The 25,834-nt window shown below is 44.9% G+C and overlaps 1 protein-coding gene across 10 annotated transcripts in view; it reads right to left on the bottom strand.

The window, feature by feature from the left end:
• Nucleotides 1–1,236: 1,236 nt before the first annotated feature.
• TMEM40 (transmembrane protein 40) overlaps nt 1,237–25,834 on the bottom strand; it is a 78,712-nt gene continuing 54,114 nt past the window's right edge. For 8 of the 10 annotated variants that reach the window (XM_058725934.1, XM_058725935.1, XM_058725938.1 and 5 more), the window contains 4 exons: nt 24,788–24,859; nt 24,625–24,699; nt 24,084–24,146; nt 21,698–22,348 (listed from right to left, as the gene is read on the bottom strand). In XM_058725934.1, the coding sequence (XP_058581917.1) occupies nt 22,293–22,348; nt 24,084–24,146; nt 24,625–24,699; nt 24,788–24,859 (266 nt within the window). In that variant the 3' untranslated portion in view covers nt 21,698–22,292. Of the gene's footprint in view, nt 2,825–21,697; nt 22,349–23,139; nt 23,300–24,083; nt 24,147–24,624; nt 24,700–24,787; nt 24,860–25,834 lie in introns of those variants that run through there. The other 2 variants (XM_058725936.1, XM_058725937.1) reach the window with 2 other exon arrangements.

Here is a 25,834-nt window from a genome sequence, read left to right as displayed (position 1 = left end):
TATGACTCTAGAAAGCTGGAGTCGTGGATCTGCTCAGATGTTTGGGAAAAGGAAGGAATGACAGAGATTTGGGCCCAAAAGGGCTGGAACCTTGCCGGCTCTTGACCAAGAAAGCCTCTAAGCAGACGAGGGAGGTCTGTGGGAAGCAGCTTACGGCCAGTGGTACTCAAGACACCATGATGGTACCATGGCTTTTAGGCAGACTTTATTGAATATATGGAGGAGAGAAACAGAAGTCAGAAAAAATTAAGAACTAAAGTACCTTCTTCTTAGAGGTCTGTGAAGTAGAGATACTCCTAGGCTGGGACTGGGAGAGACCCCAAACCTGTTCTTCCCTTGAGCCCAAGTTTGACCAGCTTAGATGTAGGCTTCAGCCCCAAAGTCCTCCAAAGGCCAGCAGCTTCTGGGCAATGTGGAATGTCTTAAGTTCAGTGGATACCATGGTCATATGTCACTATGACACCTCCTTTTCTTTTAAAAAAATTTTTTTTAATGTTTATTTATTTTTGAGAGAGAGAGCGAGTGCACGTGTGAGCAGGGGAAAGGGACAGAGAGAGAGAGAGACACAGAATCCGAAGCAGGCTCCTGGCTCCAGGCTGTCAGAACAGACTCTGACATGGGGCTCGAACCCACAAAACGTGATATCGTGACCTGAGCCAAAGTCAGACGTTTAACCAACTGAGCCACTCAGGCACCCCCTACACCTCCTTTTCTATAAAGTGAGTCCTTTGGACTAATGTGATATTTTCTTTCTTTTTTTTTTTTTAAATACAATTTGGGGCGCCTGGGTGGCTCAGTCGGTTAAGCGTCCGACTTCAGCTCAGGTCACGATCTCGCGGTCCGTGAGTTCCAGCCCCGCGTCGGGCTCTGGGCTGACGGCTCAGAGCCTGGAGCCTGCTTCGGATTCTGTGTCTCCCTCTCTCTCTGCCCCTCCCCCATTCATGCTCTGTTTCTCTCTGTCTCAAAAATAAATAAACGTTAAAAAAAATTTAAATACAATTTATTGTCAAATTGGTTTCCATACAACACCCAGTGCTCATCCCAACAAGTTAATGTGATACTTTCTGAGACCAAACATTAGTAGATCAAACACTCTGCAAGTCTTTAGATTGGCTGAGACCCAGTAGCCAGGAAAAGTAAACTCACATCAGGAATATGTGTCCCAGTCGAGATGAATTACTTCTTCTTCTATGTAGAAGAGGTCCAATTTAATTAACTTGCCACCAAATGGCTGGTGTCACACTGATGTCTCCATGTTGACCTTTGTTGCTGGAGAATTGGACACTCAGCAGTGGCAGTAGCTACATCACTCTTAGTGAATGCAGGACCTCTATTCCTGCCACATGGCTTCTTCATTGTGAGCCTATTATGCCACAGCTGGTGGCACAGACTGATGACCTGGCTGAGTCATGCTGCCCGCTTGGTTGTTTAGTACCTCTTCCACGATGGATACTTTCTGGTGTCAACATATGATGCAAGATCTTCACACTTTGTCCCCCTTTCCATGGGCCCACACACAATCCTCTTTCCCAGACTGCCTTGTCCCCAGTCTTTCAATATTTATCCTTCCTGTTTTTGCCACTGCCCATCGTCTGTATTTATTCTTACCTCAGGCTACTTCTCTTGTCCACAGAATGGATGCCCGAGTGCACTGCCCCAAGCCCTACCCATTGGGAGGATTCACCTCATTCTTGTCTTAAAGGTCACCTCTGGGTGAGGCTGTAATGTCCCTGTCCTCCATTTTCAGCTTATCCCCACCTACCAAACAGACCTGTCTGTGAATCGTGCGTGGCCTTCTCCCTCCTTGTCAGCTGGCCAGAAGGGAGCCTCATGCAGCAGTGGGTGTGAGATGGAGGAGAGGTGTTGGTGGAACGTTGGTAGATGACATGGGTTCTAGGCCACCTGCCTGTGCAGCTTATTTGTGACCTCTGGCCCTGCTTGTGCCTGATCCCAAACACACCATCTTACTTTGGATTGCTGTCGAGTCCACCTGACATTATGACTTGGGGGGGTCTGACAGATCCCAGCTTGTAATGGGCCATTCTGGCTACAGGATCACTTCATGTTCCACAGTCAGGTCTCTACCAGTGCCCACCCCAAAAGGAGATTCTCAAAAGACGATAATTCTCTGTTGCTGATTGAATGGCTCTGCTCCAGAGCACTAGGGGTCCTGATCGTGTTTATTTCACTGGGCTTGCCATAAACATGTGGTACCTTTTGCCACCACACATACATATAATACCATAGGATCTTCTGGGCCATATGACCTGGAAGGCAGAGAAGCCGGCAGTCCGGCCTGGATTTACTACAGAGCCCTTTTCCACGAGGATCTGCTCAGGAAATGACAGCCTTCCATGTCATTCAGAAAATAGGCTGCATTAGGGTAAAATATGCTGACTCCTGCCTGAAGAAATTTACCAGGTATTGCGCTTCCTTCTGAATGGTGAGAGGTACAAGATGCGATCACATGTTCCTTACTTTGCAGGGACTATCTCAGCAGGCCCCAGACCACTCCTTCAAAACCACACCAATGTGGTGAGCCCCTGAAACTTAATAGGCTGAATAGCCTGTCTTCTAGAGTCCTTGCATCCTTGTAGGGTTTATCTCTTACTCTATAGAGCCACGTCCTCTTTATCCAGTCCTACAAACCCTACTTCGCTAACAGAACAGACCAATGTGATGTTTTACCGAGGTCCGGATGGTCCAGTTCCTTCAGCCTTTATTATGACAGAGAGCAGGAGAGAGAACACAGCCTGGAGGTAGATGGTGAACATGTATCATTGTCTGCCCCATGTAGCAGTGAACTGTTTTGGGATCTGTTTTCCTATTGGGGATGAAAAAGAATATATAAGCCAGATCAGTGGTTGGATACCATGAACTTAAAGCTATGTTAATCTGTCTAGTAAAGCTGCCTCATCCAACACAGTGACTGCAGTTTGAATTACTGTTAGGTTTTTGCATGGGGCAGATTAGTGGATTAAAAAGGGGGCTAGATGGTGACTGCTCCTCCTGAATCATTTAGATCTTATATAGAGACTTACGAAGAAAGTATTCTCAGCCTCACTTTGCAAATGAGGAAACTGAAGCTTTGAGGGTTATAATAATTTATTGTGAAACCTTCCACTTTGTCAAATGTTTGACTCACAAGCTTTTGCATTTAACCCTATGAGATATCCAGCCCACAGCTGTCATTAGTGAATTTAGGAAAGTGAAAAACAAGATCTGACTGATTTGCTACATGTCCATACACACCCATCACGCTTTTTGTTGGAAGTTCCCCTAAGAAGGCTAACTTGGGGATCAAATGGGGCCAATTCTGCCTAATTTCTTAAGACTGGGAAATCAAACCCAGTTGAGAAAGTTTTGTTAGCTTTTATTCCTGGCCGCTTTTTGGATGAGCTTTATTTCCAAATGCTGTATGCCAGGATGTTTCCTCATTTGATTTTTCCAGGATCGTGATGGAAAAAAAAAAAAAAGAGGCAAAAGAATTGCCAGCCCAAATTAAACACACACATGTTTTGACTCAACGATTCCATTTCTAGAATTGGAAACTTAATCTGAATAATTTTAATAATTAAGATAATTAACTATTATGACAATTGTAATTATTCAGATAATCATTAAGGATGCACCAAAGATTTAGCTTATGAGAATGCTCCTGGAAAAACAACCTAAATGTCCATCATATTTTGGTGAGGAATTTATTGGCATGACACATAGAAAGACTTTGTAAGGCTATACACTAAGGCGGTGGTCCTCTAAGTGTGGCTTGGGGACCGGCAGCATCAGCATCACCTGGGAACTTATTTAAAATGTAAACTCTTGGGGGCGCCTGGGTGGCTCAGTTGGTTGAACCTCTGACTTCGGCTCAGGTCATGATCTTGCAGTTGGTGAGTTAGAGCCCTGCATCAGGCTCTCTGCTGTCAGCATGAAGCCCATTTCAGATTTTTTGTCTCCCCCCACCCCATCTCTCTGCCCCTCCCTCTCTTGCTCTCTCTCTCTTTCTCAAAAATAAATAAAACATTTAAAAAATGTAAATTCTTGAGCCCCATCTCACACCCACAGAAATTCTGCAGTGGGGCCCAGCTCTCTGAGTTTTAACAAGTCTTCCTGGTGATTCTGTTTACATGTTCAAGTTTAAGAATCACTGCTCTAGGGGCTCCTAGGTGGCACAGTCAGTTAAGCATCTGACTTTGGCTCAGGCTATGATCTCACGGCTTGTGGGTTTGAGCCCCACATTGGGCTCTGTGCTCAGAGCCTGGAGCCTACTTTGGATTCTGTGTCTCCCTCTCTCTCTGCACCCCCCTCCACTTGCACTCTATCTCTCTCCCTCAAAAATAAATAAACATTAAAAAAATTTTTTTAAAGAACCATTGCTCTAAGGTGTTATTAGAGATTGTTTCTTTCTGAGTGGAAATATTTCAATGTTCTTATATTTTATGACTTCCCTAAAGTAAACATTACATTGCCAACTGACATAAGATACCCAGTAAAAGAAAAAAAAAGTGAAAAGAAGAAAAAGGAAACTCTGAGTTTAAGTGAAGAAAAAATGCTAAGAAAAAAAAACAAAACAGAAAAAAAGCATTCCCGCCTCTCCTATGTTTTTTCTTTCCCCAACTTTATCTGTACCCCTACACCAATGGGAAGCTATGTATTTATAAACTTGATTAGTGCCTAGGACATTTTGCAGCTGCCTTTTTTTCTCATTTAATATTACACAGTAGCATTTCTGGTGATGCCATGGGCTCTAGAATCATCACCATCATCATCATCTCTCTCTCTTTCTCTTTTTTAATGTTTGTTTTTGAGACAGAGCGTATGCAAGGGAGGGAAGGGCAGAGAGGGAGAGGGAGACACAAAATCCAAAGCCTGACACAGGGCTCGAACTCACGAACTGTGAGATCATGACCTGAACCAAAGTCAGAGGCTCAACTGACTGAGCCACCCAGGCACCCCATCATCATCTTTTTTTTTAATGGAGGTATTAATTTTACTTTGTTCTCTTGGTCACCTTTCTCCCTGTGTTGTTTTCAATTTTTGCCATCATAAATAATACTGCCACCAATATTTGCACATACACCTCTCCCCAGATTTCAAATTATGCCCTTAGGATAGGTTCTTAGAAGTGAGGTTGACGGATCAAAGGATAGAAACACTTTTAAGACTAACATTGCACAAGACTGCCAGTTTCCAAACAGTGAGAAATGTCATGATTTAAAATAGTTTTGCTAATTAACAGAGAAAATAAATTACTTCTTGTTGTTTAAATTGTCATTTCTTTGATTGTTGGAGACAATGAACAGCTTCTCTTTTCAAAATAAACTAATATCGGGGCGCCTGGGTGGCTCAGTCGGTTGAGTGGCCGACTTCGGCTCAGGTCACGATCTCGCGGTCCATGAGTTCGAGCCCCGCGTCGGGCTCTGTGCTGACAGCTCGGAGCCTGGAGCCTGTTTCGGATTCTGTGTCTCCCTCTCTCTCTGACCCTCCCCGTTCATGCTCTGTCTCTCTCTGTCTCAAAAATAAATAAACGTTTAAAAAATAAATAAATAAACTAATATTTATTCTTCCGGAGATTGAGCTGGGGAGGAAAGCTCTGGACCTCTCCCCATTAACGTCTCTGGGCCTCAGTCTCTTCATCTACAAAATGGAGTGATACCAGACTAATTGTGAAATTGAGATGAAGTTGGGAAAGCTCTTTCACACAGTATATTCTGCATCTGTGCATCACCATCACCCAACTTAGCATCAGATTTACCTAGTCATTGTAAAACCTTCTGTTTTGTCAACAATCCAGAAAACTTTTCACCACAACCCAAATCTTGAAAGCCTTCTTCTTTTGCAACCTGGTGCCTTACAAGGCTATGGGCAAAGTCCCCTCTTAATCTCTTCCGGTTTTTTGAGGGAAACACGACGACGCGTTTTTAGCCTTGATGGAGAAGTGCCGTCCATTAAGGCCTGAGGGTGTAATTATCTGACATGGGGGAGAAAACAAAGTTCAGGCACGCAAGGGCGCAGCCTCTCTAGCTCTGCAGACTTGACCTCGCGTTTGGGAGAAGAACCCATCAGGAAAGGTCAGAGACGCTCTTAGACCCAATAGAGACACTCCACGTACCAGAAACAGACCTGCGGCTGACCTGGCAGGTGCAGGAGCCAGAATACAGGTTAACTACTCTGGGCAAATTTCCTCTTTAATGTTTTTCTCCGTTGCTAGGAAACCTCATTTCGCCGCTGCTCACTGGTTAGAGCTCCCTCTTGTGTCCACATGCTGTAATGGTATCTTCAGTTGAGCAAAGAGTTTTTTGGGTTTTTTTTTTTTTTTTTTTTTTTTTTTTTTAATGATTTTTGAGAAAGAGAGAGATCATGAGCGGGGAAGGGGCAAAGAGAGAGGGTAACACAGAATCCAAAGCAGGCTCCAGGCTCTGAGCTGTCAGCACAGAGCCCGAAGCCGGGCTTGATCATGACCTGAGTTCAAGTCCAGCACTAACTCACTGAGCCACGCAGATGCCCCTACTTTTTGTTTTTAATATAGGATTTGGTTTAAACCGTTGTTATAGTGGAATATAATACATATAAAGGTATCCAAGATAGACACACCAGTTGGAAAATAGTTACAAAGTAAACACGCAGGTTAACGACCACCCAGGCAAAGGAGAACGCTACCAGTACCTCAGACCTCCTGCACCTGCCTCCTTTCCTGCGCAGTCACGCTCTTTCTACAGTTTAAACACTTTGCCTACGCTTAGTGATCCGTGTATCGCTTTTCTTCACAGTTTTATTACCTGTATATGTGTCCATAATCAATATGGCTTTGGTTCTTTCTACTTGGAGACTTTATATAAATAAAACTGTACATCTCCACCCAGTAGTAGGTCATTCCCGCTGCTCCATGGGGCCACAGCTGGTATTGCCAGACACCAATCTGGGGGCTGTGGAGTGGTATCTCATGGTCATTTTGCGTAATTTATTTTAGTTTGTAGTTATTTATATTTAATGTAATTTAGTTTAATTTCTTTAATTTACTTCCCGATAATGAGATAAAGCATATTTCATGTTTATTGGCCAATGGCATTTCCTCTAATTCAAAGTGCCTATTCAAAATTTTCTTTTGGTGCTTTTCTTTTGGGTCGTTTGTGTTTGTAGCAGAAATCTCTAGTTCCTGATCTTGGCTAATCTTGGATTTCAGCAGCTATTATGGTGAGTAGATTTTTTTTTTTTTTTGCTTTTTTTTTTGACATGATTTCAAACATAAAGAGAAGTTGCAAGAATAAAACAAATCCCTTTCACCAGATTCCCAAATGTTAACATATTACCACATTTATTTTATCCTTCCCTAAGTACATTTTTCCTGAATTTAAGAGCAACTTGAAAACATGATCCCTCTTTATCCTAAATCCTTCAGTGTGTGTTTACTAAAAACAAGGGCATTTCCTTACATAGACACAGTAGGGTGATCAAAGCCAAGAAACTAACAGTGATACATTAATAATGTCTTAATAGTGACACATTGGTAATGTTTTATTGATCCCAATCATGTCCTCTATAACTGAAGACAATTCAAGATCATGTTTATATTCACTTGTGATATCTCTTTAGCCTCCATTAATCTGTAACAGCTCCTTTGTCTTGTATAACATTGACACTTTTGAAGAATGTGGATCAGTTATTTTGTAAAATGTCCCTTGATCTGAATTTGCCAGATATTTCCTCATGATGAGATTCAGTTTATATATTTAGGCAGGAATGTCACAGTAGTGATGCTGTTTTCCAAAGCATCATTTTAAAGCCCCAAATCCATCCAATACATTGTTTGTTCCTTTAGAGATAAGAGATTGTTGAATATAAGATTAGAGATTTTAACACCATAAAACGTGAAAAGATGAGAGAAGATCACTGAAACATACATATTTAGACACCAAATATTAGACAAAGGATAGCATCAAAAATACACCGAGAGGGGCACCTGGGTCGCTCAGTCGGTTGAGCGTCTGACTTGAGCTCAGGTCACAATCTCGCGGTCTGTGAGTTCGAGCTCCCCGTGAGGCTCTGTGCTGACAGCTCCAGAGCCTGCAGCCTGCTTCATATTCTGTGTCTCTCTCTCTCTCTGCCCCTCCCCTGCTCATGCTCTCTATCTCTGTCTCAAAAATAAATAAAAATATTAAAAGAAAATACATCGAGAATTCTTACAATCAATAGAAAAAAGGTAAACAAACCGACAGAGAAAAAATGGGCTAAAAACTTGATCCAGCTCTTCCCAAAAGGGGAAATTCAAAAGGATACTAAATATGTTAAAAAAACTAATAAAGTGCTTAATCTCATTAACAAACAAGAAAATGCAAATTAAAACACAACAGGATAACATTCTATGCCTAACATATTGGCCCAAATTAAAAAGCCATCAATGGGGCGCCTGGCTGGCTCAATCAGGGGAGCATGGGGCTCTTGATCTCAGGGTCGTGAGTTCAAGTTCCATGTTGGGTGTAGAGATTGCTTAAATAAATAAACTTAAAAAAACACACTTAAAACTAAAATAAAGAGACATCAATACCAAGTGTTGGTAACCTGATAATGTCACTGGATGTGTCAGAGGATAATTTGTCAACCACTTGGGAAAGGAGTGTGGTTTAACGTAGGAAAGTTCAATATATGCACACTCTGAACCAGCAATTCCACACCAGGAATCCCTGCACCAGGAAGGACATGCACAATGTTCATAGCATCATCATCACAACAGCCAAACACTGGAAACCACCAAAACGTTCATCAGGAACAGAAGAGATAAACTGTGACATGCTCGCCCAAGAGAATACTCCACAGCAGTGCCTCTCAAATTTGAGCATGCTTCAGAATCACGTGGGGGGCTTTGTGTCCACCTAAAAACTGGTACACGAAATCGCTGGAATCTACTCCTGAAATCATTATTGCACTATATGCTGACTAACTTAAATTAAAAAGTAAAAAAAATAGGGGCGCTCGGGTGGCCAAGTCAGTTAAGTGTCCCGACTTGGGCTCAGGTCATGACCTCACGGCTCATGAGCTCAAGCCCTGCGTTGGGCTCTGTGCTGATGGCTCAGAGCCTGGAGCCTGCTTTGGATTCTGTGTCTCCCTCGCTCTCTGCCCCTCCCCTGCTCGCACTCTGTCCCTCTCTCTCTCTGTCTCTAAAATAAATAAACACGTTTTAAAAAGTAACACAATAAAAAACCAAATAAAATTAAATTAAAACTAAAACAGGGGCGCCTGGGTGGCTTAGTCGGTTAAGCATCCGACTTCGGTTCAGGTCATGATCTCGCGGTCCGTGAGTTCGAGCCCCGCGTTGGGCTCTGTGCTGACCGCTCAGAGCCTGGAGCCTGTTTCGTATTCTGTGACTCCCTCTCTCTCTGACCCTCCCCCATTCATGCTCTGTCTCTCTCTGTCTCAAAAATAAATAAACGTTAAAAAAAAATTAAAACTAGAACAAAAAAACCACAAAACTACACACTTGTACACAAATGCTCGGCAGCATTACTCATCACAGCCAAAAAGTGGAAATGGCCCAAGTGCCCATCGACAGAACAACATATAAACAAAATAGTCCATACAATGGACTATTATTCCACCATGAAAAGGAATGGAGTGCTGACACACAGTACAGCATGGATAAACCTTGAAAACATTATGCTAGGTGAAAGGAACCAAATGCAAAAGGCCACCCATTATATAGTTCTGTGTATATGAAATGTCCAGAATAGACAAATTCATCGAGGCGGAAAGTAGATTATGGTTGCCATGGGCTGAGGGAAAGGGAAATGGGGAGTGACTGCTGACAAGGTTTTCATGGGGGGTGATGAAGAGGTTCTATACTAGATTATGATAATTGTGCATCACTCGGGGACTACAACCAAAGCTATTGAGTTATACCCTTATTTTATTTTTAATTTTTTTTAAAGTTTATTTATTTATTTTGAAAGAGACAGAGAGGGAGGCAAAGAGAGAGAGGAGAGAGAGGAGAGACAGAATCCCAAGCAGGAATTCCCATGAACTGTGGGATCGTGACCTGAGCCAAAATCAAGATTCAGAAGCTTAACCGACTGAGCCACCCAGGCACCTCAAGTTATACCTTTAAATGGATGAATTGTATGCCATGTGAATTATATTTCAATGGTGTTTAAAAATCACATATGCAGGTGTGCCTGGGTGACTCAGTCAGGTTAAGCATCTGACTTCCACTCAGGTCATATCTTACAACTCATGAGTTCAAGCCCTGCATCAGGCTCTGTGCTGACAGCTCAGAGCCTGGAGCCTGCTTTGGATTCTGTGTCCGCCTCTCTCTCTGCCCCTCCCCTGCTCTCTCTCTCTCTCTCTCAAAAATAAACATTTAAAAACAATAAAAATAAAAATCACATATACAGATTGCAGACCTCACCCCACAGAGTTTGTGATTCAATAGGTCTGGAGAAGAGCCCAAGACATCTCATTTCTTTCTTTCTTTTTTTTTTTTTTTTTTAATGTTTATTTATTTTTGAGACAGAGAGAGAGAATGAGCTGGGGCGGGGAAGAGAAGGAGGGAAACACAACCTGAAGCAGCCCCCAGGCTCCCAGCTGTCAGCACAGAGCCTGGTGGGGGCTCCAACCCATGAACAGTGAGATCATGACCTGAACCGAAGTTGTACGCTTAACAGACTGAGCCACCCAGGCACCCCAAGACATCTCATTTCTTTTTTTTTTTTTTTTTTTTTTGGGACAGAGAGAGACAGAGCATGAACGGGGGAGGGGCAGAGAGAGAGGGAGACACAGAATCGGAAACAGGCACCAGGCTCCGAGCCATCAGCCCAGAGCCTGACGCGGGGCTCGAACTCACAGACCGCGAGATCGTGACCTGGCTGAAGTCGGACGCTTAACCGACTGCGCCACCCAGGCGCCCCCAAGACATCTCATTTCTAACAAGTACAGAGATGATGATGACGGTGGTGGTGGTGATGATTGGCACTGGGTCCAGGACCATGCTTGGAGAGCTCCCACTCTGCAGCAGTAAGAACAATCAAGTTACAACTATACACAACTACTCCAGACTATTCCAAACCAGTGTTTACTTTGCTTTCTGAAACTTACAAGATTCCTTAAATTCACCTCCTGGGACCCAGGCATCCTTGCTGTATCCCTGTCCGACTTACTGATGCTGAGAATGGGCCACTGGCCTGGTAGATGGGGCAGGCAGGTCCCCTCTCTCTTCCTCCCTCAGATACCCCTGTACTGGAGTTGCCTTCTGGAGGTGAGATCACTCCCCACCCTGCCCCCTACAGTTCCCAGACACTCTTCTCTCTCCTTGCTCCTCCTTCCACCCCAGGCTCCCCTCCCAATTCTCAGATTACCCAGGGTCCCCTGAAGCCCCACAGGCCACCCTCTCACTGCAGTCTTAAATCTGCAAAGGCCCACCTCTTGGGCCCTGTTCTCTCCTGTAAGGGCCATGTTAGAGGTGAAGGAATGGTGCATTTTTAACCTTGGTTGAGCCCCTACTAGGTGCCAAGGACTATAAGTGCCCCTCATTTATTCCCACAACTGCTCTATGAGGTAGTAATAATATTATCATCCCATATCACAGATGAGGAAGTCAAGGCTGGGAAAGATGAAGTAACTTGCCCAAAGTCACACAGCCAGTCAGAATTAGAAACTAGCTTCTTGGGGTGCCTGAGTGGCTCAGTCAGTTAAGCATCTGACTTTGACTTGGTCAGGATCTTGCGGGTTTGTGAGTTCCAGCCCCACTTCCGGTGAGCTCAAGTCTTGCCTTGGGCTCTGCATTGACAATGCAGAGCCTGCATGGGATTCTCTTTCCCTCTTTCTGCCTTTATTTTTCCCTCTCTCTCTGCCCCTCATGGGATTCTCTCTCTCTCTCTCTGCTCCTCGCTCACTTGCACTGCTCCCCCCCTCAGAAAAAAAAAAAAGAAAGAAAGAAGCCAGCTCCTTTCCACTTTGCCACTTTGCAAGAAGCCTTTTTGAGCCCCATTCTTTGCTTCTCCCCTAGAAAATTTGCATTCTCTTGGAAGCCTATTTTCCAGGTGAGGAAACTGCGGTCCACAGAGGGGCAAGGACTTGACTGAAGGCACACAGGACATCTTGACAGGGCCTGGGCTTCCTTCAGGAGGCCCAGTCCTCTTCCTCCCCAGGCCAGACCTGGGGACAACTGCTACAGCTGGGGTTGTCTCTGCAGTAACGCTGGCTGGTCCACTCTGACCATCAGCTCGGCCTCCTAGGCTGACCCCTGGGATGGGTCAGGGCCTGTGCTCAGTAGCCTTGAGCCTTTCCCAGGGGGTAGGGCATCCTCCCAGAATTCTTTGCTCAGTGGCCAAGTCACTGAGGGAGCACCAGCCTGCTGTTGTCTGATCCTTTGCCTGCCCCTAGTCCTCCCACAGCTCAGGACTACCCATGTCCTCTGGGCCAATATCTTTCCTCCTCGGTGTCAGTTTCCTCTCACCCAGGCTTCGACCAGCCTATTCCCACTCTATAGTCAGAGGGGGCTCTCCAAACCTCAGAGGTGAATGCTTCACATCCTTCTCCCTGCAATTCCTTTCTATGGCTCCCCACGGCCATCAGGAAAAGCCCCAGGTCCTCCTCAGTCAAGGCCCTTTGATATCTGGCCCTCCCATTGCCCCACCACGGTATTTCCAGCCACTCCCCTCATACCGCTGATCTCTGACCTCTTTAGAAGTACCCAATGTGCCCACCTAGATGTCAGAGAGCCTCTCAGCCTTTGCACACATTATTTCCTCTTCTCAAACCACCCTTTCCCTACCTCTCCATTTGGGAAAACAAGAGGTTGAGGGTAAAAACAAATAAAAGATGATGGGGCCTCTCCAGGGAGGGTTGTGATTCTTTCCTGTAGTTGCAGTCTTGGGGATCTCATCCAGTCTTGGGGCCTTGAATTTCATCTTCATGCTGATGTCTCCCAAATGTGTATCCCCAGCCCAGACCTCCCCCTAGATCTCCAGACTCACAGACTCAACCACCCACATTTTTTACGTGGATGTCTGTCAGCATCTCAACCTTGACAGACTACAGTATGAACCTTGTTCTTCCCAACATTCCATCTCCCCATTCCCAGCCCAGCCTGTCTGGTCTCAGTGGATGGCAACTAGATCCGAGCCACCATCATCTCTTGCCTCCTGTTATCTCATCTCGGTGGAGTCATACAACGCTTGGCCTTTTATGACTGGTTTATTTCATTTAGCATTATGTCTTTAAGGCTCATCCATGTTGTACATGTATCAGAACTTCCTTCCTTTTTATGGCTGAATAATATCCCATTGTATGGATGGAGCACATTTTGTCTATCTAGTCTTTCCTCAGTGGACGGACACTTGGGCTGCTTCCATGTTTTAGCCATAGTGAATAATGCTGATATGAATATTGGTGCACAAGTACCTGTTTGAATTCCTGTTTTTACTTCTTTAGAGTACATGTCTAGGACTAGAATTGCTGGATTCTGTATTTAACTTTTTGAGAAACTATGAAACGTTTTTCACGGTGGCTACATCATTTTATGTTCTGACCAGCAATGCCCAAGGAAGGTCTGGGAGATGGTCCAGCCCCACATCCTCACCAACACTTGTTATTTTACGTTTTTTTTTAATTTTTAAAAATGTTTATTTATTTCTGAGAGAGAGACAGTCAGAGCATGAGCGGGGGAGGAGCAGAGAGAGAGGGAGACACAGAACCCAAAGCAGGCTCCAGGCTCTGAGCTGTCAGCACAGAGCCCAACGTGGGGCTGGAACTCACGGACCGCGAGATCGTGACCTGAGCTGAAGTTGGACGCTTAACCGACTGAGCCACCCAGGCGCCCCAAATTGTGTTTAAAAAAAAAAAAAAAAGAAAATATCACATTAGTCCAAAGGACTCACTTTATAGAAAAGGAGGTGTAGGGGGTGCCTGAGTGGCTCAGTTGGTTAAACGTCTGACTGAGCCACCCAGGCGCCCCAATAATGATATTTTAATAAATGACCAGTTTTTCAGAGACATGCGAGCCCCGACACGGGGCTCGAACTTGTGAACTGTGAGATCATGACCTGAGCCGAAGTCAGACACCCGACCGATTGAGCCACCCAGGTGCCCCTATTTTGTTTTGTTTTTTAATGTAATAGGCATTCTAATGGGTGTGAAGTGATACCTCATTGTGGTTTTGATTTTCAACTCCATAATGACTAAAGATATTGAGCACCTTTTCACGGGCTCACTGGCCATTTGTACACATCTTCTTCGGAGAAATGTCTATCTAATTCCTTTGCCTTTTCCCCCTCCATTGTTGAATTGGGCTTTTGCTCTTGTTGAATTGCAGGCGTTCTTTATATATTCTGGGTATATTGGATATGTGATTTGTAAAGACTTTCTCTCATTCAGTGGGTTGTCTTTCCACTCTCTTGTTAGTGTCCTTTGATGCACAAAAGGGTGTAGGTTTATTCTTCAGAGGAAACTGTAGTGGCAAAAGACACCAGGGGAGCAAGTTGCAAAAATTAACTACAACCATCTACCAAGTGGCCCAAACCAGAGCACCAGGATCATCCCAGATTCTCCTTTTTCCTTCACTTCATTTGTTCATTCATTCATTCACTCACTCACTCACTCATTCATTTATTGGACAAACTCAGAGTCTAGTGGGGGAGACAAAGATGGACATAGACAGTTCTCATGCTCGGTGTCAAGAGCTTGAACCCTGAGGAAAACCCAGGGGGCTAAGGGTGGGTGCACACACTTGAAGACATTCTGTGGTTTAGACCTTTAAGATGTCTTCAAATTCACCCTTTGTCTCTGTTCCTGTGGCTACCGGTATCCCTTGCTTCTAGTTTCACCCCGTTAGTCTGGGCCCTCTGGGATACTAGTGCCAGGATGGGATAAACTATGGAAGGATTTTATTAGGTGAAGCATCTGTGCAAGAGAAAAGTGGGAGTGGAAGGCTGGGAGAGCTGTCAGGCTGTGATGTCCATCTAGCCCAGGTGAAGAAGACAGGGAAGGAAGGTTGGATGGAAGGGTCTAGTATGGCAGGTTGTCTGAGGAAGGTCTGACAGATGTCAGGCAGTCCTGTGTCTCCCAGGAATGGGCCTGCCTTAGTATTCCCCTTGTGTTGTCATTGGCTGGGAGCATCCCATGGGAAGCATGGCCTTGATGCAAACAAGGAGCAGAACAGCCCTTGTCAGTTACAATCCTTGGAGGAGTTCAAGGTCTATGAGGCTCATTTTTTCTTTCTTTCTTTCTTTCTTTCTTTCTTTCTTTCTTTCTTTCTTTCTCTCTTTCTTCTAAATAAGTTTATTTATTTATTTTAAGACACACACACACACACACACACACACACACGGTGTGGGTGGGGAAGGGGCAGAGAGAGAGGGTGAGAGAGTGAATCCCAAGCAGGCTCCACAAAGTCAGTACAGAACCCTCCATCAGGCTCACACCCAGAAACTGTGAGATCATGCCCCAAGCCGAAATCAAAAGTCAGATGCTTAACCGACTGAGTCACCCAGGGGCCCTGTGAAGCTCACTTTCTTGAACTCCACAACCCGCACAGTGGTGCCAGAGTGATCTTTCTAAAATGCAATCTCACTGTGCCATTCCTCAGCTCAAACCTTCCATGGCTTCTCAGTGTCCTTGGGCTAAATCCTTATCCTGGCTCTCAAAGTCCTGCTGGGAGAAAAGGGACAATTTACTTTATGTGCTCTGTTGCCCCGCTAATCCTCACTCTTATGTGCAGTCTATATGCCTCAAGCACACTGGACCGACTACCTGTTTCTTCAGAGACATGTACCCTCTTTAATTCCCCTATGCCCTTGCCCACACTCTGCCCTCTGCCTGGAAGGCCCTTCCCTACATCTCTCCCATCGAAGCCTAGCTCAGTGTCAAGTGCTTTCCCCAGCTTCCCAGGTTCAGTGAGCAGCATCCCTGGCTCTATCTCTGGTCCAGGCCCACGTCCTCTGGAGTAGACGGAGGATTCCTGTGGTTGTGTCAGAAGAAATGGACAAACAACTACCACAGTCCTCTCCGGCTTCTCTCCTATCTTCCCAGAGCAAGCTGGCTTGTAATGGCCTCAAAATATCCTCATAACTCCATGTTCTCTCCAGTGGTTACAACAGAAATGCACCGCACAGAATCCAGGGCAACAGAGATCGAATTCCACCCTGATCCAAGTGCTTTCTCCCTCCCTCCTCCGCTTGCAATCCTGCCTTCCTGGGCTTAGGGTTTAGTGCTTTATTTTTAGACCACACATTGCACTGGGAAACTGCTTGACGCCTGAGGTGTAATCAGACCCTGGCCTGGCCCTGGCCTTGAGCTCTAGCTGAGCAGAGGGGCAATGAGAAGGTCCAAAAGCTGTGCTGGGGGCTGGGGTCCCTGGGGCAGGGCAACACTCTAGGGCAGACAGAGCACCCCCCCCGCTGAGATCCAGAGAGTGGGGGGGGGCTTTCTCCCAGGGCATGACCCACCTGAGCCCCTCCTTTGACACCTGGGGCCAGAGAGGCCAAGATTACCAGCAGCAGAACTAGAACTGAACTCATGTCCCCAACTGCACTGTGGAGACAAATTGGAAAGCAGAGCAGAAATGATTGTATTCTTGTTCTTGCTCTGGTCCCACTCTGTGTGCACCTCCAGCTTAACACTATGGAGAGCCCCCCCAACGCAGATGGCCTGCAGGCCAGATCCAGCTTTGTTTGGCCACAAATAATTTGAATTAAAAAAAATTGTGGTAAAATACACGCAACATAAAATTTACATCTTAACCATTTTTAAGTGTACACATTCAGTGACATCAAGTACTTTTTGCATTGTTGTGCAAACATCACCACCAACCATTCCAGAACTTTTTCGTCATTCCCAAGTGACACTGTACCCATCAAACATGAACTTTCCATTCCCAACTCCCCCCACCCAGCCAGCCCCTGACTCTGGCCTTTCTACTTTCTGTCCCTATAAATCTGACTACTCTAGGGACCTCATATAAGTGGAATCATATAATATTTTGTCCTTTTATGACTGGTTTATTTCACTTAGCGTAATGCCCTCCAGGTTTATCCATGTCGTAGCACGTGTCAGAATTTCCTTCCGTTTTAAGGCTGAAGAATATTCCATTTATGGAGAGACCACATTTTGTTCATTCATTCATCCACTGATGGACACTTGGGTTGCTTCTACCTTTTAGAATTGTGAATAATGCTATGAACAGAACGTGCAAATATCTCTTTGAATCCCTGCTTTCAATCCTTTGAGGCGTGTGCCCAGAAGTGGATTGCTGGATTGCATGGTAATTCTACTTTTAATTTTTTTAAAGAAATACTGACATTTATTTTTTATTTTTTTTAATCTTTATTTATTTTTGAGAGAAAGAGAGACAGACTGTGAGCAGGGGAAGAACAGAGAGAGAGGGAGACACAGAATCTGAAGCGGGCTCCAGGCTCTGAGCTGTCAGCACAGAGCCCGATGCGGGGCTTGAACTCATGAACCATGAGATTATGACCTGAGCTGAAGTTGGATGCCCAACTGACTGAGCCACCCAGGCGCCCCTACTTTTAATTTTTTTGAGGAGCCATTTTCCACAGTAGAATTTGAAATTTAAAAAAATTAGTTGCCAACAAAAAACATCTGGCTTCTGTTCAGAGATTGGAGGTCAGACATCACTGGTCCTGAACTAGCCTCATCAGGCCTCCTGAGGGACACCAGCCCTACCAGGCAGTGCCCCTTCCTCAGAGGTCTGGGACACAGCTCTGTGGGGCCCTCTCCTGAGCTTCTTGGTTGTAAATCTCAAACCTGTTTCTTTTGTTCTCCAGTCCTAGGCGTTACCTATTTCTCTCTCTTAGGCTCTGTGATACCTCAGTGACCCCCCTTTGCCTTTTCAACCCACCTGTACCTGTTTAACATATCCCCTATATTAGATCTCTCTGTTGAAACACCTGGTGTGGTTCCATTTTCCTGACTGGCTCTGGCTGGTACCACTTAGCTGCTATTCCTGCCTGGGTGAAGCTGGACAGCAGCTGACCCCTTTGGTCAGGTATCAGCTTTCCTGGTTGCCTCACCCCAATTTCCCATTTTTCTACATCTGGCTGACTTGGCCTGCCTGACTTAAGAGATCTGATGTAGGCCCTGCTCTGATCAATGACTTTCCAATAACATGTTCTTATTGAGAACCTACTCTGTGCCAGAGACTGTGTAGAAGACTTTATGCATCAACGATACTTGAATAATAAAAACAGAAGCAAAAACAAATAAACAAACAAAGGATTGCCTTCAAATAAAATAATATAAACCTGAAAAACCTCCAATTATAAGGTGTTTCTTTTTTTAAGTTTATTTATTTATTTTGAGAGGGAGCAAGAGCAGGGGAGAGACAAAATCCCAAGCAGGCTCAGCCCTGTCAGCAAGGAACCTGACGTGGGGCTTGAACTCACAAACCATAAGATCAAGACCTGAGCCAAGATCAAGAGTTGTTGTTTTTTTTTTAATTAAAACACATTTTTAAGTTTATTTTAGTTTTGAGAGAGAAACAGAGAGAGAGCAGGGGAGGGGAAGAGAGGGGGACAGAGGATCTGAAGCAGACTCTGTGCTGTCAGCAGCAAGCCTGATGTGGGGCTCGAACTCATGAACTGTGAGATCATGACCTGAGCTGAAGCCAGATGCTTAACCAAATGAGCCACCCTGGCGACCCGAGAGTTGGGTTTTTTTTTTTTTTAATTTTTTTTTTTCAACGTTTTTTATTTATTTTTGGGACAGAGAGAGACAGAGCATGAACGGGGAAGGGGCAGAGAGAGAGGGAGACACAGAATCGGAAACAGGCTCCAGGCTCCGAGCCATCAACCCAGAGCCTGACGCGGGGCTCGAACTCACGGACCGCGAGATCGTGACCTGGTTGAAGTCGGACGCTTAACCGACTGCGCCACCCAGGCGCCCCCGGAGAGTTGGGTTTTAATAAAACGTTATGATTTTTGAAAATCATGGGGTTTTAATAAAGTAATTATTATAATATATGAGACATAAAACTAGGCAACTAATAAAAATCCTTTATGGATGATTTTTTTTTTTTAAGTTTTATTTATTTAAGTAATCTCTACACCCAACGTGGGGCTCAAACTCATGACCCCAAAATCGAGTCACATGATCTTCCAACTGAGCCTGCCAAGCACCCCATGGATGATTCTTTAAAAAAAAAAAAAAAAAATCTTGGGGTGCCTGGGTGGCGCAGTCAGTTAAGCGTCCGACTTCAGCCAGGTCACGATCTCGCGGTCCGTGAGTTCGAGCCCCGCGTCAGGCTCTGGGCTGATGGCTCAGAGCCTGGAGCCTGTTTCCGATTCTGTGTCTCCCTCTCTCTCTGCCCCTCCCCCGGTCATGCTCTGTCTCTCTCTGTCCCAAAAATAAATAAAAAACGTTGGGAAAAAAAATTAAAAAAAAAAAAAAAGATCTTATGCAATTATCTCATGTAGTCTTTGCCACAACACCATGAGGTGGGCACTGCCGTGATCCTCATTTTACAGTTGAGGACACTGAGGCCAGGACAGAGAAGGTCTTGACCAAAATCACAGCCAGGCAGTGCCAGAGCCAGCCACAAAGACCCAACCTTCTCATAAAATGAGGCTATAACCACACCATCCTCAAGTCAGTGAGTTCATATTTCTATCACGAAAAGTTGTGTCCTATTTGTACATTTGATTAATACCTGACTTGTACATTGTAGACTCTCTTTAGAAGCAAGTTGTACACAAATGCCTGAAATCAAAACCTCACAAACCATTTTTCATTCTCCTCATCTCTTAAATGGAAATCCTGGGGGTGCTTTGGTGGCTCAGTTGGTTAAGCATCTGACTTCAGCTCAGGTCATGATCTCGTGGTTCGTGGGTTCGAGCCCTGTGTCAGGCTCTGTGCTGACAGCTCAGAGCCTGGAGCCTGCTTTGGATTCTGTGCCTCCCTCTCTCTCTGCCCCTCTCCCACTCCCACTCTGTCTCTCTCTCAAAAATAAATGTTAAAAAAAATTTTTTTAATAAAAAAAATAAATAAAATGGAGACGCTACCTCATGGGGTTTCCAAGAAGATTAAATGATGTGATATACATGAAGTACATAGCTCCATACTCAGCAGGTAAGAAGTGCTGAACAGATGGTAGCTATTGATATTATTACCTAGATACAGAGGGATTATCATGCAAAGCATGAAGAGCACAGTGGCTGGAAAAGATACATATGGAAATATCTTTATTATATAATGGAAAAATCCTTATTATAAGTGCAAGAGAAAAGGGCCCAAAGTAAAAATAAATTACTCGTGCACTAAAGGCTCATGGGAAACACACCCAAACATCAACCGTGGTTGATTTTGGGCGCTGAGATTTGGGGTAATGTTTTTTTTTTCCTAATATAAATGTTAAAGAGGTAATAAATCACTAAAAAAGAAGCACCAGGCTTTTAAAATTTATCTACAGATGCAATTGCGACCCTATTAGAATTCCTACTGGCTTCTTTGCAGAACTGGACAAGCTGCTCCTAAAACTTGCATGGATCCAGGACAACCAAACAGCCTTGAAAAAGAGGAGTAAAGGGGGAAAACTATGTCATGGGTGTCCATGTCAGGGTCAGGCTCAGAGCTGAGTGTCGAGAGACAACACAGTTGTGACTATCAAGAACATTCCCAGGGGCGCCTGCGTGGCTCAGTTGGTTAAGCATCCAACTTCAGCTAGTGAGTTTGAGCCCCGCGTCGGGCTCTGTGCTGACAGCTCGGAGCCTGGAGCCTGCTATGGATTCTGTGTCTCCTTCTCTCTCTCTGTCCCTCCCCTGCTCATGCTCTGTCTGTCTCTCTCTCGAAAATAAGTAAACATTAAAAAAAATTTTTTTAAAAGAACATTCCCTACCCGTAGGTCACTATTCTTCTGAAATAATGCCTTAAGCTTCATTGAGAGAGGTGTCTTAGAGCACGAGTAGAAAAAAAAGGATGTACAAGTCCTCAGGAATTTAATTCTCTAGTTTCATGGTTTCCCAAAGAAGATTTTTTTTACCAAACCACAGTGATTTGAGGAAAAAGGGCATTTTCATACAGTACCATTTTCATAAAGCTCCATTTATTCATTTAAAACCTTATTTTGCTTCTGATGATAATTTGCCTGCTTTTTTGGTGTAAAACTATTGTTTCTTTCACAAAATGATGCTGAAATTTGATGTTTTTTGTTGTTTTTATTGTCCTCAGTTATCAAGGGAGAGTTGGCAGCCCTCTTCCCAATTTTTATTTTATTTAATTATTTTTTTAAGATTTTCTTTTTTTTTTTAATGTTTGTATTTATTTTTGAGACAGAGAGAGACAGAGCATGAGCAGGGGAGGGGCAAAGAGGGAGGGAGACACAGAAACTGAAGCAGACTCCAGGCTCTGAGCTGTCAACACAGAGCCCAACACGGGGCTTGAACTCACAGACTGTGAGATCATGACCTGAGCTGAAGTCAGACGCTTAACCGACGGAGCCACCCAGGCGCCCCAGATTTTCTTCTTTTTAAAGATTGTTTTTAATGTTTATTTTTGAGAGAGAGAGAGAGAGGGAGAGAGAGAGATAGGGAGAGAGAGATGGGGGGAGCCAGCAAGTGGGGGAGAGGCAGTGAGAGAAGAGGACAGAGGATCCAAAATGGGCTCTGTGCTGACAGCAGAGAGCCGGATGCAGGGCTCAAATTCATGAACCATGAGATCGTGACCTGAGCCGAAATTAAGAGTCACACACTTAACCGACTGATCCACCCAGGCACCCCTAAAGGTTTTATTTCTAAGTAATCTCTACACCCAACACAGGGCTAGAACTCACAACCCTGAGATCAAGAGTCCCACACTCCCCGGACTGAGCCAGCCAGGCGCCCCACTCCTGTCACTTTGTAAAAAATATTCTCTAACTTTGAGAAATCCCAAAGTTTGGGAAACACTGGGAAAAACTGCAGCAGCCTCAGGGCTGCTGTGCCTGGGATGGGGGCCGAGACTAGCCACACTTTGTAAGGAAGCTCAGAGTAAGGAGAACACAGGCTTGGGTTCAAATCACGGCTCCGCCACTTACTGTAGGGACTCGAACAAGTTACTAAACCTCTTTGAGTCTCTGTTTCGCCATCTGCAAAATGAGGATGATTGACACCTCTCAAAGCTGCTATGAGAATTAAACCAGATAACATATGTGACTGTACCTGGACCATCAAAAACACTTGAGAAAATATCCTCCAAGAGTCTGTGAGCTCAGTGAAGGTCCCACTTTCCTCTTCTGCAAGTTGAAGAGTTCTCATTTCTTCGGTCGTTCTTTATTTTCTCACTCTGATTTCTTCTGGGTGTTCTCTAGCTTGTCACTATTGCTCTTGACATGCGAATCCAGATCTGAATACATGCTGTTGGTGTGGACTAGCTGTGTAAAGTAGGATCTACTGTCACCTCCTTCAATCTAGACTCTGTACCTCCATTTACGAAACCCAAGTTTGCAACAGATTTTTGTGTATGTGTGCTCCTATTTTACTGCTTTGGTATTTGTTGGGCTTAGAGTACCTAACAGCCCCAGATCTTTTCATAGCAATGTTTGTAAAACCCTGTTTCTGAACTTGTGCCATCAAGGGACTTTACATTTATTCCCTTTTACACCTTATCCAGTAGACAAGGTGCCCTCCCCAACTAGATGGGGTCAAAGGAGACTCCCAGTGTGTTCTCATGCTCAAGAAACCTGAAGGAACATTTAGCTGATTCTTTTTAGTCCAGGGAAGAAAATGTTTATTTGAATCTTGATGGAATCCAAGGCAGCGGGGCTGGTGCTAGGTGATGGGGCTGAGACAAGGTGCTGTGGCTTTAGTCCCCAACATCTCACCTGTATCAGGTTCACCTGGGGGCCTGGCATGATGGTTCCCTGCCTTATGTCAGTGGGCTGTCTGTCTTTCCTCATTGATTCAAAAGATGAAGAGCCCACCTGGATGCCCTAGGGACTCTAGAGAAATCTGAAGCCCACACAGATTATAGCTTGTAGGGCCCAGGGGTCTCCTACTGTCTCCTGAGAGCAGTGACATCCTAGAATCCTCCTGCTTGATCCAGGTAACTTGGAGGAGATAGGCCTGGCACCTTCCCTCTGCATGTCATCCTGGCAGCTGGACTGCATGCCAGTGCTGCCCGAATGATACTTAGGCCTGGGCCGGTGCCAACGTTCAGACTACATGGAAGGAAAAGAGCTCTCTTTATTGCTCTAGCCTAGCCCGCCCGCGTGTCTCCCAGAACGTGGCTCTGTCCTTGTGCACTCGGGAGATGCAGTGGCCATCATGGTGGGGCTCAGCCTGGCTGTCGGCCCTGCCTCAGCCTCAGTCGGTCTTCCTGAACCCTGGAAAGCAAAGCCCGCAGGATAGCCTGGGATTCTGAAGGCAGCAAGGCCTCATTTCTACCATCACCCCCAGATGCCCAAATATCTCTCACAGTTGGGATAATGCAGTCACCCTAGAAGGCACAGGTTTCCAGGAATTAAATGGGTTACAGGAGACAGATATCCCCGGTGCAGAGACACACAGCCCCCTGGTCTCTCAGTTTTAAGATGTGATGGTAAGCAAAGAGCTGCTTGTCAGAAAGAAAGAAAGAAAGAAAGAAAGAAAGAAAGAAAGAAAGAAAGAAAGAAAGAAAAAAAGGGGATCTCCTTTAACCCAGCCCAGCCACACTAGCTGTGTGGTCTCGCCAAGTCACTCTACCTCTCTGGGCCTCAGGTTCCTCATCAGTCAAGTGCAACATGACTGAAGTACGCCCAGTAGGTAAATAACATCATGGTGAAGATAGTGTTTGGTTTAGTGTAAAGTTCTCTGAGAAAGGAGAAATGTCCAGATGCCCTTCACTTTTCTACTGTAGTCCACCCTTCAGGTGTTTTGCTTCCATTCCTCCCACAGTTTGCACAACATACTTGCACAGTGGGTATTATTACACCCACGGCCCAGTGGAGGAAACTGAGGCAAAAAGACAATCCTGGGCCCCAGAGCTGGTAGATCGGCAGAGGCAGGACTTGAACCCGGGCCCCTGACTCCAGGCCCTGTGCTGTTGTTTCCTGTATGCTAAGCCTTATTTGCAACCAAAGACCCTGATCCGGAGGAAGGAGGTGAACATATGAAGAATGTAAACATTACCCATCAGCCTAAGCTTCTGAAGGAGGGGGATGAAGCCGTGTAGGACGCTGTGGATCCGGTACACTGCTCACAAACAAAGAGAAAGGAACGTGAGCTTTGTGCCCCAGCAAGGGACGCAGGGTCAGCCCTCACCTACCCTCGGACAAAGGCCTACCCCACACAAACAAGGATTAATGGTGGAATTTCAGGCAGCAGGTTAAGCTTAGATAATAGTACTGGATGACCTCAAACAGCAATAACAGTGCCAGGAAACTCGCTGGATTCAGTACCCAACTCCATGAACTGCCTTGTTTTCCATATCTGGCTAATTCTGTTTGTTTGCCACTTTAAACTGTTTTTGTTGCATTTTTGTGGAGCTGCCCATTTTTTCCATGAGGTTTTGCCAATGACCTCACATTGACCTTGAAAGTGGTCAGGAAGAAAACACGAGCATAAGGAAATCTTTAAAAAATGTTTAGGTTGTGGCTTTCTGGCCCTTGGCGAGCGTCCGTGGCAGTCCAGCCACCACCCTAAAGAGTCTCTGGGGGCTGGGGGGACTTACCCAGCCCAAAGTAGATGCCAACGGTCTCCAGGGAGGCGAAGGTGAGTAGGCCGACCCCAAGGGACATGAACCAGTCTGCAAGGGCAGCGAGGAAGAGAATGGTCAGCCTGCAGGTCTGGTCCCTCCTATCCCCCCACCCTGTCCCTGTTCCCATGGCCCTCACCTGCGTAATAGTGATAACACACCAGCAAGGTCCCAATGGCAAAGCAGAGCAGGACAAAATGGAAAAACTCATCTGTAAAGGCAGAGGTGGATATTACTATTTGCTTCTTTCTCTCTCTCTTTTTTATAGTTACTAAAAGTATTCTTGTCTCTGCTCCAAAGTGACTTTAGTCAGAGATGCGGCTCCTGACCAGCCCAACTAAAACAGCACCCCAAATCCCACTCCTTTCCAGGCTTTATCTCATTTTATTATTTTTCTAACACTGACACCACTCAACTTGTTATATTTTTATTTCCACACTTATTCTCAAAAAAAAAAAACAAAGAAAAAATACAAAATAGATTTATTTTGTCTGTCCTCCGCAGTAGGATGCTGGGGCAGGGATTTTTCTCAGAGAATAAAGCACTGCCAGGCATATAGAGCTGCCATACTGTATTTGTCAAATGAGTATTAAATGCGATTGTAAAAAAACGCATTTTTTTACAAAATTTTATAAAATTCCCCCCCTTAAAAGTAAGCAGTGATTGTGAAAGCCTTTCCAGGCATATATATACCTATTTTAAAAAACAAAACCAGGGAAGTATCACAATACCAGATTTTAAGATATACTACAAAGCTTTAGTAATCAAAACAGTGTGGTATTAGCATAAAAATAGACACATAGAGGGGCGCCTGGGTGGCACAGTTGGTTAAGCGTCCGACTTCAGCCAGGTCACGATCTCGCGGTCTGTGAGTTCGAGCCCCGCGTCAGGCTCTGGGCTGATGGCTCAGAGCCTGGAGCCTGTTTCCGATTCTGTGTCTCCCTCTCTCTCTGCCCCTCCCCCGTTCATGCTCTGTCTCTCTCTGTCCCCAAAATAAATAAAAAACGTTGAAAAAAAAATTAAAAAAAAAAATAGACACATAGATCAGTGGAACAGAACAGAGAGTCCAAAAATAAAGCCATGCTTTTCTGGTCAATTAATCTTCAACAAAGGAGGGAAGAATATGCAATGGAAAAAAGACGGACTCTTTAACAAATGGTGTTGGGGAAACTGTACAGCAAAGGAA

This window comes from Neofelis nebulosa, chromosome 4, assembly GCF_028018385.1.
Source record: "Neofelis nebulosa isolate mNeoNeb1 chromosome 4, mNeoNeb1.pri, whole genome shotgun sequence".
Classification (NCBI taxonomy): Eukaryota; Metazoa; Chordata; class Mammalia; order Carnivora; family Felidae; genus Neofelis; species Neofelis nebulosa.
This window is presented reverse-complemented; position numbering and strand designations above follow the sequence as displayed.